Source organism: Podarcis melisellensis (assembly GCF_964234715.1).
Source record: "Podarcis melisellensis genome assembly, chromosome: 2".
NCBI lineage: Eukaryota > Metazoa > Chordata > Lepidosauria > Squamata > Lacertidae > Podarcis > Podarcis melisellensis.
In genome coordinates, this window is record NC_138529.1 from 23373759 (window position 1) to 23389253 (window position 15495).

Here is a 15495-nt window from a genome sequence, read left to right on the forward strand (position 1 = left end):
ACTTTCCCATGTTGTCCTTTCACCCACAAAAGTAAGCATTTAAACCAAAGTCGCACGAAGTCAAGTCTTAATACAACGTGATTTGTCCTCTTATGGAATTGCTATTCTTCTGCTCCAGGTTTACCCCTTGCACAATGATGCTTCCAGGCTAATTTCCTGGTTGCGGGGTGTGTCTTCTCTTCATCTCCCCCACTCCCAGGTCCATCAGTTTATTTCCGGTGGTGGAAGATAGCAGACTCCAGTTCCTGATGTAATTTCTCCTCCTTTCACCTTAATCTCCTTCCTCCTGTACTTCTTGCTAGGAATAACTACTATCCCTTCTTCCCTTGCTAAGGATATATGCCGTGCTGTGCTTGATTAAGGGGCAGTCAGCAACTGTTTCTGTGGGTGAAAACAGACATTGTTATTCTCAATCATGGAGCCATCTGCAACTGTCATTCCCAAACTGAGTACACTTGCCAGGGTGTGGGTGGGTGGGTGGGGGAGAGAGAGAGAGAATCACCAGAGTGTCATGCAGAATTACCTAATAGAACAAAGGATCCCAAGAGGCTCTGGGAGTGCCTCCTTTCATTTAACCTCTGCTGCTAGGCAGTTCTTCTGTTCCTTGGCACTGGGAGTGATTGACGGCATCGTACGTGATGCCAAAATGACCTGTCCTTAAAGGAGGTCGCCCATTGCATCCCTGCCTGAGTCCCTGCTCTGAGTGTGCCTAACTCCAGAGCTTTAATTTCATTGTACACAGGTTGTATAATGACAATAAAGGTGTTGTTGTTGTTGTTAGAGAGTGAATTGTGCGTCCTGTTTTAATTTAAAGGGGAGGGGGTGGGTAGTGTTCTTCAGTGGCCAGGCTTTTTGGCAACACCAACCTATGCCAGTTTAAGGGAGCCCCAGTCTCTGGAAGAGCCCCTTCCCAGGGACTTTGCAGGCACTGGAGGTTCAATCTACCCAATGCTTCTTTCACTGCATCCTACCCACTGAGAGTATAAGTTCTCCAACCCAGTGCCTGTGTCCACATAGTGCCAGGCCTGTAATTCTTCTTCTTTTAATGAAAAGGATGCCTGCATGATTTGCCTGAGAGCGCCATGTGTTGATGTCAGACCTGTCCTTGGGGCATCTTCCTGTTAAATCTGATTTAGCAAAAAATAAAAAATAAAATCTCCATATGGGAAATAGGAAGGAAGGAATACTTTTCGTTTCCAGATTTGCAGCTGTATACTGAATGTACATCCAAGAATTTGCACTATATAGGTTGCAGTCGTCTTCATTATACAGTAGTACCTTGGTTTAAGAACAGCTTAATTTATGAACAACTTGGATTAAGAACACTGCAAACCCGGAAGTAGGTGTTTTGGTTTGTGAACTTAGCCTTGGAAACAGAACATATTCCGCTTCCTGTTGAATGTGTTCCATTTGTAATTTGAGTCCCTCGCTGCTATGGGAAAGCACACCTTGGTTTAAGAACATTTTGGTTTAAGAAAGGACTTCTGGAACGGATTAAGTTCGTAAACCAAGGTATCACTGTACTGACACCACCTGAATCAATGTTTGTGTTGTTACTGAAGCCGCGTTGTTGCATGAATCTCTGGTGTTTTGTGATTCCTGAATCAAGGGATACACTACCCACTCCTCCCCTTCTATTACCCAACAACAGTGCAGGTGTGGCCTAAATTGGTGATTTTCAAACTTGTGGTTTGGGTTCCTCAGAAGTATGCCTTGGTGAGAATATCAGTAGTGGCTTGACAAGTTTTCCTGACCAGCAGTTCCCTTGCAATGCACAGTTACAGATAAGGATTGGTTACATTCTGAACAGCCCTCTTAGTTTACTTGGGGACAATGGTGAGGCTCAACTGGCGCAGCTAATGTTCTGCATGAACTGACAGTGGTTCTTAGAACGTGGCTTAGCTTCCTCTGCAACAAGCAGTCTGGGGACATCTATGGTGGACATGATGAGGTCCCCTGTTTGGTTTGAAAAACACAGACTTAAATAAGCAGAACCACTGCAATTTTGGAGAAAGAATCTCTTACAATTTCAGGCCAGCTGAGTGGAAAGATGTTATATTATCATGGCCGTAGTAATAGACTGTTGGGCAGCCGTGCGGCCTCCATTCTGACAAAATCATGCCTTCCTCCATTTAATTAACCAGTGTGCCTTTCTTTGTTTTCTCTCTAGCCGGAGTGGACACCCATTCTTCCTATATATCGCCCTGGCTCATATGCATGTGCCTTTGACGTTGGCTCAGCCAACATGGGACCTGCCTGGACAAGATCCATACGGAGCAAACCTGAGGGAGATGGATGCCCTGGTGGGACGAATAAAAGACAAAGTTGACAGCACCGCGAAGGAAAACACGCTCCTCTGGTTCACAGGTGAAGCAATACAACCCCAGTCACTGTAACAAAGACAGCTTAGGCGGCTGGTTTTAGGGGGAATGTTATAAGGCTTTCTTTGGCTTCAGCTGCGCTAACACAAAGTATCCTGAATAACTTAATAAATACGAATGTACAACACAGTGCCTTGTTCCAGCAGAATGTCAAATGGCTTAGTTGTGGCGTGTTGGCCTTGGATTCAAATCATCCCTCAGCCATTAAGCTCAAAGGGGACCTTGAGCTAGTTATTATCCCTGAGCCTTATTTACCTCACACAGTTGTCTTACGGAAAACTAGGAGGAGGGGAAAGAATCTGACAAAAAAAATAAAAAAAGAAGAAAAGGAACATTTGGATAGGGCAGATTTCAGTAAGGGTGCCATGGCAGTTCTCGCAACCCAGGAAAAGAACTTCAGGGTCTCGTAAAAAGAGGGATGAATTTTTAAAAACAGTAGTACCTCAGGTTAAGTACTTAATTCGTTCCGGAGGTCCATACTGAACCTGAAACTGTTCTTAATCTGAAGCACCACTTTAGCTAATGGGGCCTCCTGCTGCTGTCTCGTTGCCGCCGCATGATTTTTGTTCTCAACCTGAAGCAAAGTTCTTAACCTGAAGCACTATTTCTGGGTTAGCGGAGTCTGTAAGCTGAAGTGTATGTAACCTGAAGCGTATGTAACCCGAGGTACCACTGTATTCGCCCCCTCCACCCTGCAACAAGTTCTACTGCACAGAGCTTCTGCCCAAATTGAAATTGGAGTGGATGAAGATTTGCTGTCTTCCCTGACTGGCAAAGGTTTGGCATTGCCCTGAGTAAAGACTTTGTCAGCCAGGGATTTTGAAGGGTTTTTTTGGCAGCTGCAGACAATATTGTTTCTGTTGCCAACCCCTCCCCCCAAGCTTCTTTAAAATTGGCCCAGAGCAACATAAAGGAGCTACGTCACACACCGCTGTGTTGCATAGGCCTGGTTTCAAGAGGTGTGGGGGCAAAACTGGAGGCTGATGGGAAAATCTGTTCTTTCGGGAGGACCCTTTGTCCCCTTGCCCCCCCCCCATCCATCCATCCGCCAATGGCTGCCATTCATTTCTGTAGGGGAAGAAAAAGGATCCTTCAGTTGGTTTAAAAATAAATAAATACCTGACATCTTCAAATCTCTCTCCTTATCCCCCACTAAGAACCTGGGTAATTTCCAAGTTGATCTGAGGGGAGCTTTGAAAAACTTGAATAAACAGTGCTCTCTTGTATGGTCTTCAGAAATTGTATAACACACCATCATGGGCTGCCAATTTTTGGGGGCCCATAAGCCTATTTGTAAACCAGATTGAACCCTATAATCTGTTGCTTGTAATGGAATGCTTCTTTCAAGCCTAATTTTGTCGGTGGGGTAAGGAGGGGACCTTTCAGGCAATAGGGAAGGCCCACTTTTCCTGCATTGCAGGGCTTTGGACTACCTGACCCTTGGAGACCCTTCCAGCTCACATCAGGCTTGGCCAACCTGGTACCCTCTAGATGTTTTGACCCACAACTCCCGTCAGCCCCAGCTAGCCTCAGGTTGCAGAGAAGGGACTGTCAGTGACTTTCAATTTGATTAATTGGTTGGAATATCCTGCCTCTGCACATTACATTCTGTTCTTGAAAATATTTCTTCATGTGCTGTGTCTCGTTCTTGTGCGAAGCTACCCATGGTCTCCCATCCAAGGATCTGGCCAGGTCTGCAGCTGCTTAGCTTCAGTACGCTAAGGAGGAACACGTAGCTCTGCACACACTCTACTGCACCCTGCACATGACAGTCTTTTGAGGGAGCTTCCGCTTGCCCTCAAGCTGGACTGAACCCAAATCTATTTGTTTGACCCATAATGGGATGTGTGCCTCAAGGTGATCTATAGATTCATGCAGCTGAGGGCTTAGTGCACTGAAATCTGCTCTTCTCTGAGGCAGCTGAAAGCCTGTCACCCAAGCCCCTTTTTTTTTGAACTTGTGCAATAGCAGAGTTAACTCGACAGACCCTCCAAGTGTCCCTATTTTCCAGGGATGTCCCTGATTTAGAGAAGCTGTCCTGGTTTCTGATTTGATCCCAGAATGTCCCGCTTTTCCTTTGTTGTTGTTGTTTAGTCGTTTAGTTGTGTCCGACTCTTCGTGACCCCATGGACCAGAGCACGCCAGGCACTCCTGTCTTCCACTGCCTCCCGCAGTTTGGTCAAACTCATGCTGGTAGCTTCAAGAACACTGTCCAACCATCTCGTCCTCTGTCGTCCCATTCTCCTTGTGCCCTCCATCTTTCCCAAAATCAGGGTCTTTTCTAGGGAGTCTTCTCTTCTCATGAGGTGGCCAAAGTATTGGAGCCTCAGCTTTTCCTTAGGATATTCCTATTTTCACTGAAGAAATGTTGAAGGGTATGGAGTTATCTGACCCCCCCCCCCAAGCCATCTGAAGGCAATCTTGTATAGCGAAGTTTTTTTAAAAAAATGTGTAATGTTTTATTATGTTTTTATACATGTTGGAAACTGCCCAGAGTGCCTGGGGCAACCCAGTAAGATATGTGTGGGGTATAAATAGTAAAAAATATCATTATGGAATGGGACGTCCCTGTTTTCATCGGAGAAACATTGGAGGGTATGACTCGATATGCTTAGCCTCCGAGCTAAGACTCACTCCATCTCTCAGTGCTTCATTCAGGACTCTTTCTATTTCACATTCCCAGACTGTGAAACTTGGGAACATGTCCATTATTGTTGGGTTATCTTCGTTTGACTATGTCATTTCAGTCAAAAGGACGAACCTTGTCATCCACGTCTAAAAATTAAAGCACAAATCCCTACTTAATTGAAACGGAATTTCCAGTCCCTAAATCCATTTTTAATGAGATCACATTTGGCTCATTAAGATCCAAGCCTGACTCGTTTCCTTTCCTTATGTTTGCAACCCATAGACTGGAAGGTTGGTTTTCTTCCTCAATAAATATATATATGGTACTCTTATGTCTTGAGTTTCTTCTGGTTCCTGGAGAGAGTAGTGACTCAGGTCGGATCCACAGCATACATTTAAAACACTCTTAACTACAGTGGTACCTCAGGTTACATATGCTTCAGGTTACATACGCTTCAGGTTACAGACTCCGCTAATCCAGAAATAGTACCTCGGGTTAAGAACTTTGCTTCAGGATGAGAACAGAAATTGTGCTCCGGCAGCGCGGCAGCAGCAGGAGGCCCCATTAGCTAAAGTGGTGCTTCAGGTTAAGGGCAGTTTCAGGTTAAGAACGGACCTCTGGAACGAATTAAGTACCACTGTACTTTAGCAATCATGGCCCCCCCACCAACCCCCCCCCCCAGAATGCTGGGAACTGTAGTATGCTAAAGGTGATGGGAATTGTAGCTCTGTGGGTCGTAAACTACAGTTCCCAGCATTGTTTTGGCGAAGCTATGACTGCCAAAATGGTATAAATGTGCTTTATGTGTCTGGTTGGGGTGTGATAGATGCCTTTGAGTGGCCTCACTGATGCTCAGATCTGGCTCTTTTGAAAAGCTTGACATGACTGAAGGAGCACTTGGTCCCTGCCCTACAACCAGGCATCTGGTTCCTGGACCATCCATCACAGGACTTGACCACTACCTTCTACACAGTTTCTCTCAGGCCGCAAGGCACCTTAACTGATAGGGTGGCATTTGTGTCATTGAATTCATTAAAACAACAACAACCTATAATTAGTTATTCTAGGTAGCATATTTATCCCCTGCTTGTTAACTTCAGTAGCACCCATCCATTCTGGCAAGCATCTTTCCTGGGTTTCTTCCACACTAACCCTTTTGTTCAAAATTGCCATCCTTTGTATCCTTTATTTTTTAAAAATATTTATATAATTTTCATTTATATACATTACAACAATTATTTAACAAAGTTTTAACATTTTTGACTCCCTTCCCCCTCTTTCTGCGGTTCCTTGCATTTATTTTCGTCCTTTCCTGCATACTCTAAATTGCCTTAACTTATTCTTTTAATCGTCTATTCTCATATATTTTTTTAAAACTGCAGGTTTTTACAGTAATCCTGCCAATGTCTTGATTTGTTTACAGTTTGTAAATACTCAATAAACCACTTCCATTCCTTTCTAAAAAGTCTGTTGTCTTTCAAATAATTATCTTTATATAGATTTATATTCTTTGCTGTTAACCATACACAATAAATACCTAACCTTCTTTTCAATCTGTAGCCCTGATATATTTTGTAATTTATTTTTACTCTCATCATTCATGTTCTTTACCAGGAGCTTGGTATTATGTTTATTAATTTTAAAACCTGCTGTTTCTCCAGAAAAAATTGATCTCTTCTAATGCTTTCGGAATTAACTTTGTTGGTTCTTCTACCGATATCACCACACCATATGCAAATGCTTTTAATTTGTATTGTCTCTTTCCCACCCTTATTCCTTTAATTTATTCTTATTCTTATTCTTTGTGCCAAAACTTCTAAAACTAATATAAAGGTTGCAGATAGGTAGCCGTGTTGGTCTGCCATAGTCAAAACAAAAAAAATCCTTCCAGTAGCACCTTAAAGACCAACTAAGTTAGTTCTTGGTATGAGCTTTCGTGTGCATCCACACTTCTTCAGTATCAACTAACTTAGTTGGTCTTTAAGGTGCTACTGGAAGGAATTTTTTTGTTTTAATATAAAGGTGACAGCGTACAACCTTGTCTAGTGCCTTTAGATATCTTACAATTCTCACTTGATAAGTTATTTACTATCAATTCTGCTGATTGTTCTGCATCCTTTGTAACCTTTTAATAAAGAATCCAGAGGCCCGCTGCCGCTACACGAGAGATGGATTAAAGAAAAGAAAATACAAAATTGGTCCCACCCTGTAGCTTGACCAGTGGCAGCTAGGAACAGCTAGGAGCTAGGAGGAGTGAGTCATTGATCTCAAAAAAATGTAGACTTGTACAAGCAGGCCAGCTTCTGTTTTGACTTAAATGTTTGTTTTGGACTTCTTGGAAGTATGTAAAGGCATGGAGTGGGGGGGACGACACCGGCCCACAATGGTACCCGCCTGAGAGGTGCCGTAAAGCGCTCTGGCTGAAAAAAAGGACAGGGTATCAGCCCATTTAGAAGCAAACAAACAAGCCATTTGCCTGCAAATAAAGCCTCCCTTGAACTCTGGTGTTTCCTGAATGTTCTTGTGACTCTTGCTTTTTAAATTATTTTTTAGCTCGGTATCAGCCATTATATTGGTAACAATATTAAAAGGAAGCTTTTTGTACTGCCCGTAATCATTCTTTGGAAGTACAGTGGTACCTCGGGTTAAGTACTTAATTCGTTCCGGAGGTCCGTTCTTAACCTGAAACTGTTCTTAACCTGAAGTCCCACTTTAGCTAATGGGGCCTCCTGCTGCTGCCGCGCCGCCAGAGCACAATTTCTGTTCTCATCCTGAAGCAAAGTTCTTAACCTGAAGTGCTATTATCTGGGTTAGCGGAGTCTGTAACCTGAAGCGTATGTAACATGAAGTGTATGTAACCTGAAGCGTGTGTAACCTGAGGTACCACTGTAGATTTCTTAACGTATTAAGGTTCATTTGAAGGGGAACAGAAGCATGCTCTATTAACTTTCTTGCTAGTTCTCCTTGTTTTGGATTAAAAGGACTTTCCCGTTCTGTTTTCAACAAGGAGTTTTCTTTCCCTCCCAGGAGATAACGGGCCTTGGGCTGAGAAGTGTGACTATGCGGGCAGTGTCGGTCCCTACACGGGGAGATGGCAAACAAGAAGAGGTAACTGCTGGCACTCATTCGTTTCTAAGGCTTGTTCGGCTCTTTCGCAGCACGTGTGCAGAAATCAGGATCTTGTTTTCTATAAGCACCCTTATCAAAATTCAGGCAAAAAGCTGGAAGGGAAGTTAGGATGTATCGTCTGTTTCAGCCCAATAGCACTGACCTCTTCCTCCTTCATTGGTTGTAGCACCCTTGCCATGGAAGACTTAGATCAGGGAGGCCCAACATTTTGGGGTTGGGGCATTTTTGGGTTGGAAAAATAAAGTACCCATTTCACAGAATACAAACTGGTGCATGCCCTCCGACATTTATCTGATGAAAATACAGACGTCCTACCTGCCAACCTAGCAGTTCGAAAGCTTGCCAAAGTGCAAGTAGATAAATAGGTACCACTCCGATGGGAAAGTAAACGCCGTTTCCGTGTGCTGCTCTCGTTCGCCAGAAGCGGCTTAGTCATGCTGGCCACATGACCCGGAAGCTGTACGCCAGCTCCCTCAGCCAATAAAGAGAGATGAGCACCGCAACCCCCGAGTCGGTCATGATTGGACCTAATGGTCAGGGGCCCCATTACCTTTACTTTACTCAATAGTAGTAGTAGTAGTAGTAGTAGTAGTAGTAGTAGTGATGATGATGGTGATGTTAATATTATCATCTGGCTGGGTTGCCCCAGCCACTCTGGGAGGCTTCCGACATATATGAAAACATAATAAAACATTATACATTTATAAACTTCCCTTTACAGGACTGCCTTCAGATGTCTTCTAAAGGGTGTATAGTTATTTATCTCCTTGACCAGGGGTCAGCAAAGTTTTTCAGCCAAGGGCCGGTACCTCAAACCTTGTGGGGGGCTGGACTATATTTTGAAAAAATAATAATGAATGAATTCCTATGCCCCACAAATAATCCAGAGATGCATTTTAAATAAAAGGACACATTCTCCTCATGTAAAAACACTCTGATTCCTGGACCATCCGCAGGCCGGATTTAGAAGGTGATTGGGCCAGATCTGGCCCCTGGGCCTTAGTTTGCCTTACCATGTCCTTGGCTCTAGGGTCGCATAACTCCATACCCTCCAACATTTCCCTGATGAAAATAGAGATGTCCTAAGGAAAAGTGGGACATTGTGGGATCAAATCAGAAACTGGGATGGCATCTGTAAATTCAGGACTGTCTCTGGAAAATAGGGACATTTGGAGGGTCTGCTGATGATGCTCAAATAGCAAAATGTACACACCCAAAGCCAAACAAAACGAAGAGCTCCTCCACCCTAAACAACCAACTGGAACATCAGAAAGTGTCTTATACTTATATGCGTGTTTTAGCTGTCTTGGACTTTCAGATTTGCTCATACAACATTGAACACAGTTTTTCAAGTGCTTGCCAGTGGATTCATAGAAGAGGACATTTTCTTGTATTCTCACTGTCGCTGTGGTTACTGGGCATAGTTCCCACTTGAGAGGGAGTCCTTGGACTCGATAATAATTTCAGTGTTCCCAGTTTTAACTTTGATGTACTAGCCAAAGTTCAAATTTTGATGGGCAGTGCCATCTTAGCGGGGATTATCTTAAAAATAGCACCACATGTTTACAGAGAGATAATACCCAGAGATGTTTATTATCAGTTTGTAATTCACTAGGAGAGATACTGACAGACTGTCTCTCATTCCCCGCAAAGCGCTGGAGTTGTGATCTGGATTATTTTGAAGTGGCCTGATTTTTCTCATGGGCTCAGAGTTTGTTAATGAATTGTGCAGCTTGGTTTCCCTCCTTCTTTCCTTATCCCTTTGATGCTGTGTAGTGAGCAGATATTGGGACCTCCTTGTTATATGTAAGAAACGCTGATGAAAAGCGATCTCCTGCCATCATTTTGATTTCATCAGGAGAATAGGATCCAAGTCTTGCTTTGCCCTGAAATGACAGCGATGCAGTGCCATGGCCTTTTCTGCCGGGGAGGAGATTTCAATGAGTCAGTGCTGAATGAGGCACATACACGATACCTCTGTACTGTGTCACCCATATTGGAAACATCTGGGAATCAGTGTAGGCATCTTGTTCCTATTCTGGAAATTATGAGACCGGTTGGAAGAGGAGAGCATACACAAATTGGATCCCTACAAATTGGAATTCAGTGTCGTGCTGAGCAGATCACTCTGTCAGCATAAGCATTTCTGCTTGTCTACTGGAGTGATGGGACGCGGGTGGCGCTGTGGGTTAAACCACAGAGCCTAGGGCTTGCCAATCAGAAAGTCGGCAGTTCGAATCCCCGCAACGGGGTGAGCTCCCGTTGCTCGGTCCCTGCTCCTGCCAACCTAGCAGTTCGAAAGCATGTCAAAGAGCAAGTAGATAAATAGGTACCACTCTGGCGGGAAGGTAAACAGCGTTTCCGTGCGTTGCTCTGGTTCGCCAGAAGCGGCTTAGTCCTGCTGGCCACATGACCCGGAAACTGTACGCCGGCTCCCTCAGCCAGTAAAGCGAGATGAGCGCCACAACCCCAGAGTCATCACGACTGGACGTAATGGTCAGAGGTCCCTTTACCTTTACTGGAGTGATGTCCCCTCTCCTTTCCCCATATACTGTTCTGGTGTTTCTCCTGCCCTTCCCAAAACGATTAGAGAGGGATGCAGAGTGCACAGGCATGGGGGGTGAGAGGAGGATGAAAGCCTTGCTGTCCTAGCAGGTCTTATTGTGCTGGCTCTCGCAAGTGCAACAACTTGGTTGAATCTGGCCCTTCTTTATTTGTTTAAAAGCTTTTTATTGTGTTGCTTAATAGGCCAAAAATCTCTCTTAAGAAGTTGCTAATCTCTAATTAGTAACAGTAGTGATTTCCCTCCGACAGCAGCTTTGGGAAACCAGCTTTGGGAAACCGGGATTTTTACTGGGATCATTGCAACTGTGCTGTAAGCTCATCAAAAATGCCCCAAAACAAACTAGCAGCTGCAGTGCTGACTGAGTCCAAGTGGTGGAATTTATGCTCTCTGACAGAATACAGAGACTCCAAGGTGTTCACTTTGGCATAATTCTGCCTGTTAGTTCCATTTATCGGTATTTGGTTTCACTGAAACGTTAGTTCTTTTCTAAGAGGTGCCAAGTTACCCAAGAGGCTCCCTTTGTTTTTCATGCCTTTGAAAACATCTCTCTCATTGTAAAGATAACTCTGATCAGATCTGCATCTGTGTGTCTCTTTTGCATTGGTGGGATTATTTATGTTGAGGTAGGCAAGAGGCCACACTGTGAAGTATTTGATTCTTGCTTCTAGTACTCTCTCTCTCTCTCTCTCTCTCTCTCTCTCTCTCTCTCTCTCTCTTTGTGTGTGTGTGTGTGTGTGTAAAGTCATACTTCCCCGGTTGCTCTTTGAGAGCAGAAGCAGCAGCTATTTCCACATATGTTTCCTGTCCGTTTCCAAATATAGAAAGGAATGGTCTGACATTTATAATAAAAAGCTGCCGCACAACTTACAGTGCCAGGGCTTTGCTGTCTTCATTTAAAATCCCTTCCCCGCTTCTAAAACTTCCTCTCTGGCCATACGACTTAACTTCTCATTTATTTCTGGAAATTAGTTAACCAGTTTGCATCTCTAAGAGCCATATTTCAACCCAGCATCTCACTATATCACAAGGGTAAGGAACCTGTGGTCCTCTGCATGTTATTGGATCCCAGTTCCCATCAGCCCCACCCCATGCTGTACAGTGGCCAAGGAATGATGGGAGTTGTAGTCCGGCAACATTAGTTATTCCTTGTTTACACAGTATAAAACAAATCACATCTTCAAATTAGGCATGTGCTGCCACAAGATGTGACGGCCAAGAGCTCAGAGGCCTTTGAAGTAGATTAAATTTACAGCGGATTATGCTTTTAATGGTTGTTCGTCATAATGGCTAGATGGAAGCTCCAGATTCAAAGGAAGCATACTACTGAAAGCCTGATGTTGGAAGTCTGGAACCAACAACGAGATGTCTGTAGTCTTCCTGTCCTGCTTCCCAGAACCATGGGAAGGACTATAGCTGAGTGGTAGAACACTTGCTTGGCATGCTCAAGGTTCAATCCCTAACAGCTCCAGGTAAAATTGGGAAAAGCTGAAATTCTGGAGAGTGGAGGAAAGGTGTTTTGGGCTTCAAATCCCATCAGCCCCAGCCAGTGTGGCAAATGGCCAGGGATGGTGGGAGTTATAATCACCTGTCTTTCCTTCGGAAGCAGAGGAGAAAATATCTGAAGACAGCCATGGTGATTAGCTATGGACGAAGATGGTCAGCTAGTACTCTGGTGCCGAAGTGGTGAACCAGCCACTTTGACTTGATCTTGGAAACAGATTGGGAGCCAGTGTTTTCAACACCAGCGGTATCAATATAATCCCAACGCCTGGTCTTCTGCACCTGTGTCGCCACCTGCATTTTGAACTAACCACAGACTTCAAAGGAAGCAGCATGTACTGTGTGTGGCAGTGGTCTAATCTGAAGGCTACCAGAATATAAGAGACATAGCCAGGTGATCTCTATCCATAAGTGGCCACAGCAGGTGCACTAAGCTCTGCTCCAAACCACCAGGGCCCCTTCCTTAGCCTGTGAACCTCATTCTTCAGAAGTAGTGCAGCCCTGTTCGGAATGGGTTGAAAACCACCCCTCTAAAACGGCAAACTTGCCAACAGCAGGACTGAACTTGAGCTTTGGGGGCGAGTCTTACAATGTTTGCATGAGCTATAGACAAGCCCTAAAGTCCTCCAGAAAGTATCTCAATATGTTCCCTGGCAAAAAGTTATGCGTGCAATAAATCAAGTGACATCCCATGCCCTGGTAATTTTCCATTTTGGGCCTTTCCAGGGGGTGTATTTGGGTTTGTCCATCCCCACCGCCTCTTCCTTACAAGGAAACATTCTGTTTTCTCTCCTCCGTCAGATTTCCCCCAGAAGCCTTGGCCTTTGTAATTTAATGCAACAGGATGCTTGCATAACACTTGATTATTGAAATAAATGCCACAGGCCTGTGTTATTTTGCATGGATGGGCACTTCAGCACAGAGTTGGTCCAGAAAAAGCACCTTATTAGGGCCGGTGCGATTTGTATCCTTTGTGTTTACGGACACTGTGCTTTGGGGAAGAAGGGAGGTGAATGAGCTTGTCAACAAGCACTCATCGTTTTTTGATTTTGGAAGAGGCGGGGGAGGAAGTCACTTGAATTGAGTTTGTTTCATTTAGCCTATTTGCAAAGCAGAGCCTTTCCATTAAAAAAACAACAATTAGCCAATGCAGCTACAACAGAAAGCAGCAAACATCTCTTTTATCTTTCTTCAGCTTGAATGTGAGGAGTGTTCCCAGGGTTTTAGGCAGCTGTATCCAAACCTAGGCCGGTGTTGTAAACAAAAAATTGCCCTTTTCCCTTATGGGGTATCCAAGAGCCCATATAGAGTCCTTACACAGGTTCCCTATTGGTAGGAGAAAATAACAGAGGCCAACCAGAGAATATTGAGAAGCAAAGCAGCTAGTAAGCTTGATCTTTATTGATCTGTTGCAACAGGGTGCTCCCCTCACACGCAGGAAAGGAGGAGGACCCCGAAAAATAGTGTGCAAGGCCTTATAAAGACTTTTGAAATTGCCACCCTGTAGATCAAGACCACCCCCAGAAACATCATACATACATCACAGAAGGGGTGTAACCTAAGACCACCCCTCAGATACATCATACCTATATCACAGAAAAGGCGGTCTAAACAGAAATTTAAATGTTGTTTTTCTCTTGTCCTTGTTTATCTCCTGTCTGGCAGGTTACTTGATTGGATTGCCTGGGGAGCTTGGCCATTCTTTTGTAGTGATAAATACTTAGTTCCTGGGCCATGTCACAGGATCACACCCTATTCAAACACAGACATACCCTTAAGACAGGATTTGTGAAGAAAAAGACAATGGGGAGGCTTTTCCACTTTGACCTTGCAGAGAAAACATTTGCTCAGTTTAGGAATCAAAATGGCTTCAGGTCGGTCTTCCTGTGCTGATCTATGTATATGTTTGGTTGGTACACTTATGAACATTACCATATATCTAAGGCCATAAAATTCCTATCATACGGGAAGGTGTAGTTTTCCAGCTTGTACATAGAGGCTGGGTGTTGCCAGTCTTTCCCAAATTTGAGTCTCCTGCTGTTTCTGGACTACAATTCCCATGATCCCTTACCACTGGTCCTGCTAGCCAGGGATGATGGGAGTTGTAGTTCAACAACTGCTGGAGACCCAAGCTTGGAAAACACTGTGTTTAGATGGTGGGGCCAGGGGAAAAATTGAGTTCAAATTGCTCTAATCCTATTTGACCTACTCCCTGCCTTCCCCAGAGCTTATCAGTTTTGTGAGGTGGAGATCAGGGCCTCAACCATGATTGCATTTGGGGCAGCTCTACCTACTTCCACCATTCATTCCCCCCCCCCCCATGTATTTTTTATTAACAATTTCTTGGTTTACAGAAGTATGGGCAATGTCTCTTTTTTCAAGTTGCATTTTCTACAGATCGGTTTCATTTGTTGAGACATTAGTGTTACATCAGAAAGAAAAGGGGGAAAGAGGTGGAGGGGGCCATGGTGAGTGGGCGTGGGGTCCGGTGGCAATGTTTCTATTTTACTTAATGTATGTGTGGGGTTTTGTGCCAGCGTCGCTTATGCAGGTTCTCTTTACTATTCGCTTGTGTTCCTTTGGTGGTGAGTGAGATTGGGGTTGGCCTAGGGCAGGCATCTTCAACCTCGGCCCTCCAGATGGTTTTGGCCTACAACTCCCATGATCCCTAGCTAGCAGGACTAGTGGTCAGAGGTGATGGGAACTGTAGTCTCTTTTTTTAAAATAATATTTATTAAAGTTTTTCAATATGAATACATAGTTGGTTCACAATACAATATCTGTCATGACATATTTTCACAACTTCTCTGGACTTCCTCTCATCTCCCGCTCCCATTTTCATCATAAAAAAAGGAATTTTCCAGCAAATTATCATCTTATTTGCATTTTATGCCCACAAGCTTAATTTATAATCTAATAGTTCCCAAATGGTTCACATTTTCTTAATCTCACTTGTCTTCCTAATTCTATCTAATTTAGTGGTGCCCGATTATTTATGATTTAGCAACCTGCTTAACATTCAGTCAAATTACAATGTTTTTGTAAATAAATCTTGAATTTCTTCCAGTCTTCTTCCGTCCTCTCTTCTCCCAGGTCTCGAATTCTGCCTGTCATCTCGGCCAGTTCCATGTAGTCTATCAGTTGCATCTGCCAGTCTTCCAGTGTGGGGAGATCTTGAGTTTTCCAGTGCTTCGCTAGGAGTATCCTTGCTGCTGTTGTTGCATACATAAAAAAGGTTCGGTCCTTCTTTACCACCCCTTGGCCGACAATGCCCAGGAGGAAGGCCTCTG

The 15495-nt window shown here is 44.1% G+C and overlaps 1 protein-coding gene across 8 annotated transcripts in view; it reads left to right on the top strand.

Annotated features, from left to right (window-relative positions):
• ARSG (arylsulfatase G) overlaps positions 1–15495 on the top strand; it is a 120308-nt gene that overhangs the window by 59184 nt on the left and 45629 nt on the right. For 7 of the 8 annotated variants that reach the window (XR_014165330.1, XR_014165332.1, XR_014165333.1 and 4 more), the window contains 2 exons: positions 2171–2367; positions 8038–8118. Coding sequence is in view for 1 of the 8 variants with exons in the window: in XM_081899738.1 (XP_081755864.1) it covers positions 2171–2367; positions 8038–8118 (278 nt within the window). In the remaining 7 variants the exon portion in view is untranslated. The remainder of the gene's footprint in view (positions 1–2170; positions 2368–8037; positions 8119–15495) is intronic. The other variant, XR_014165331.1, reaches the window with a different exon arrangement.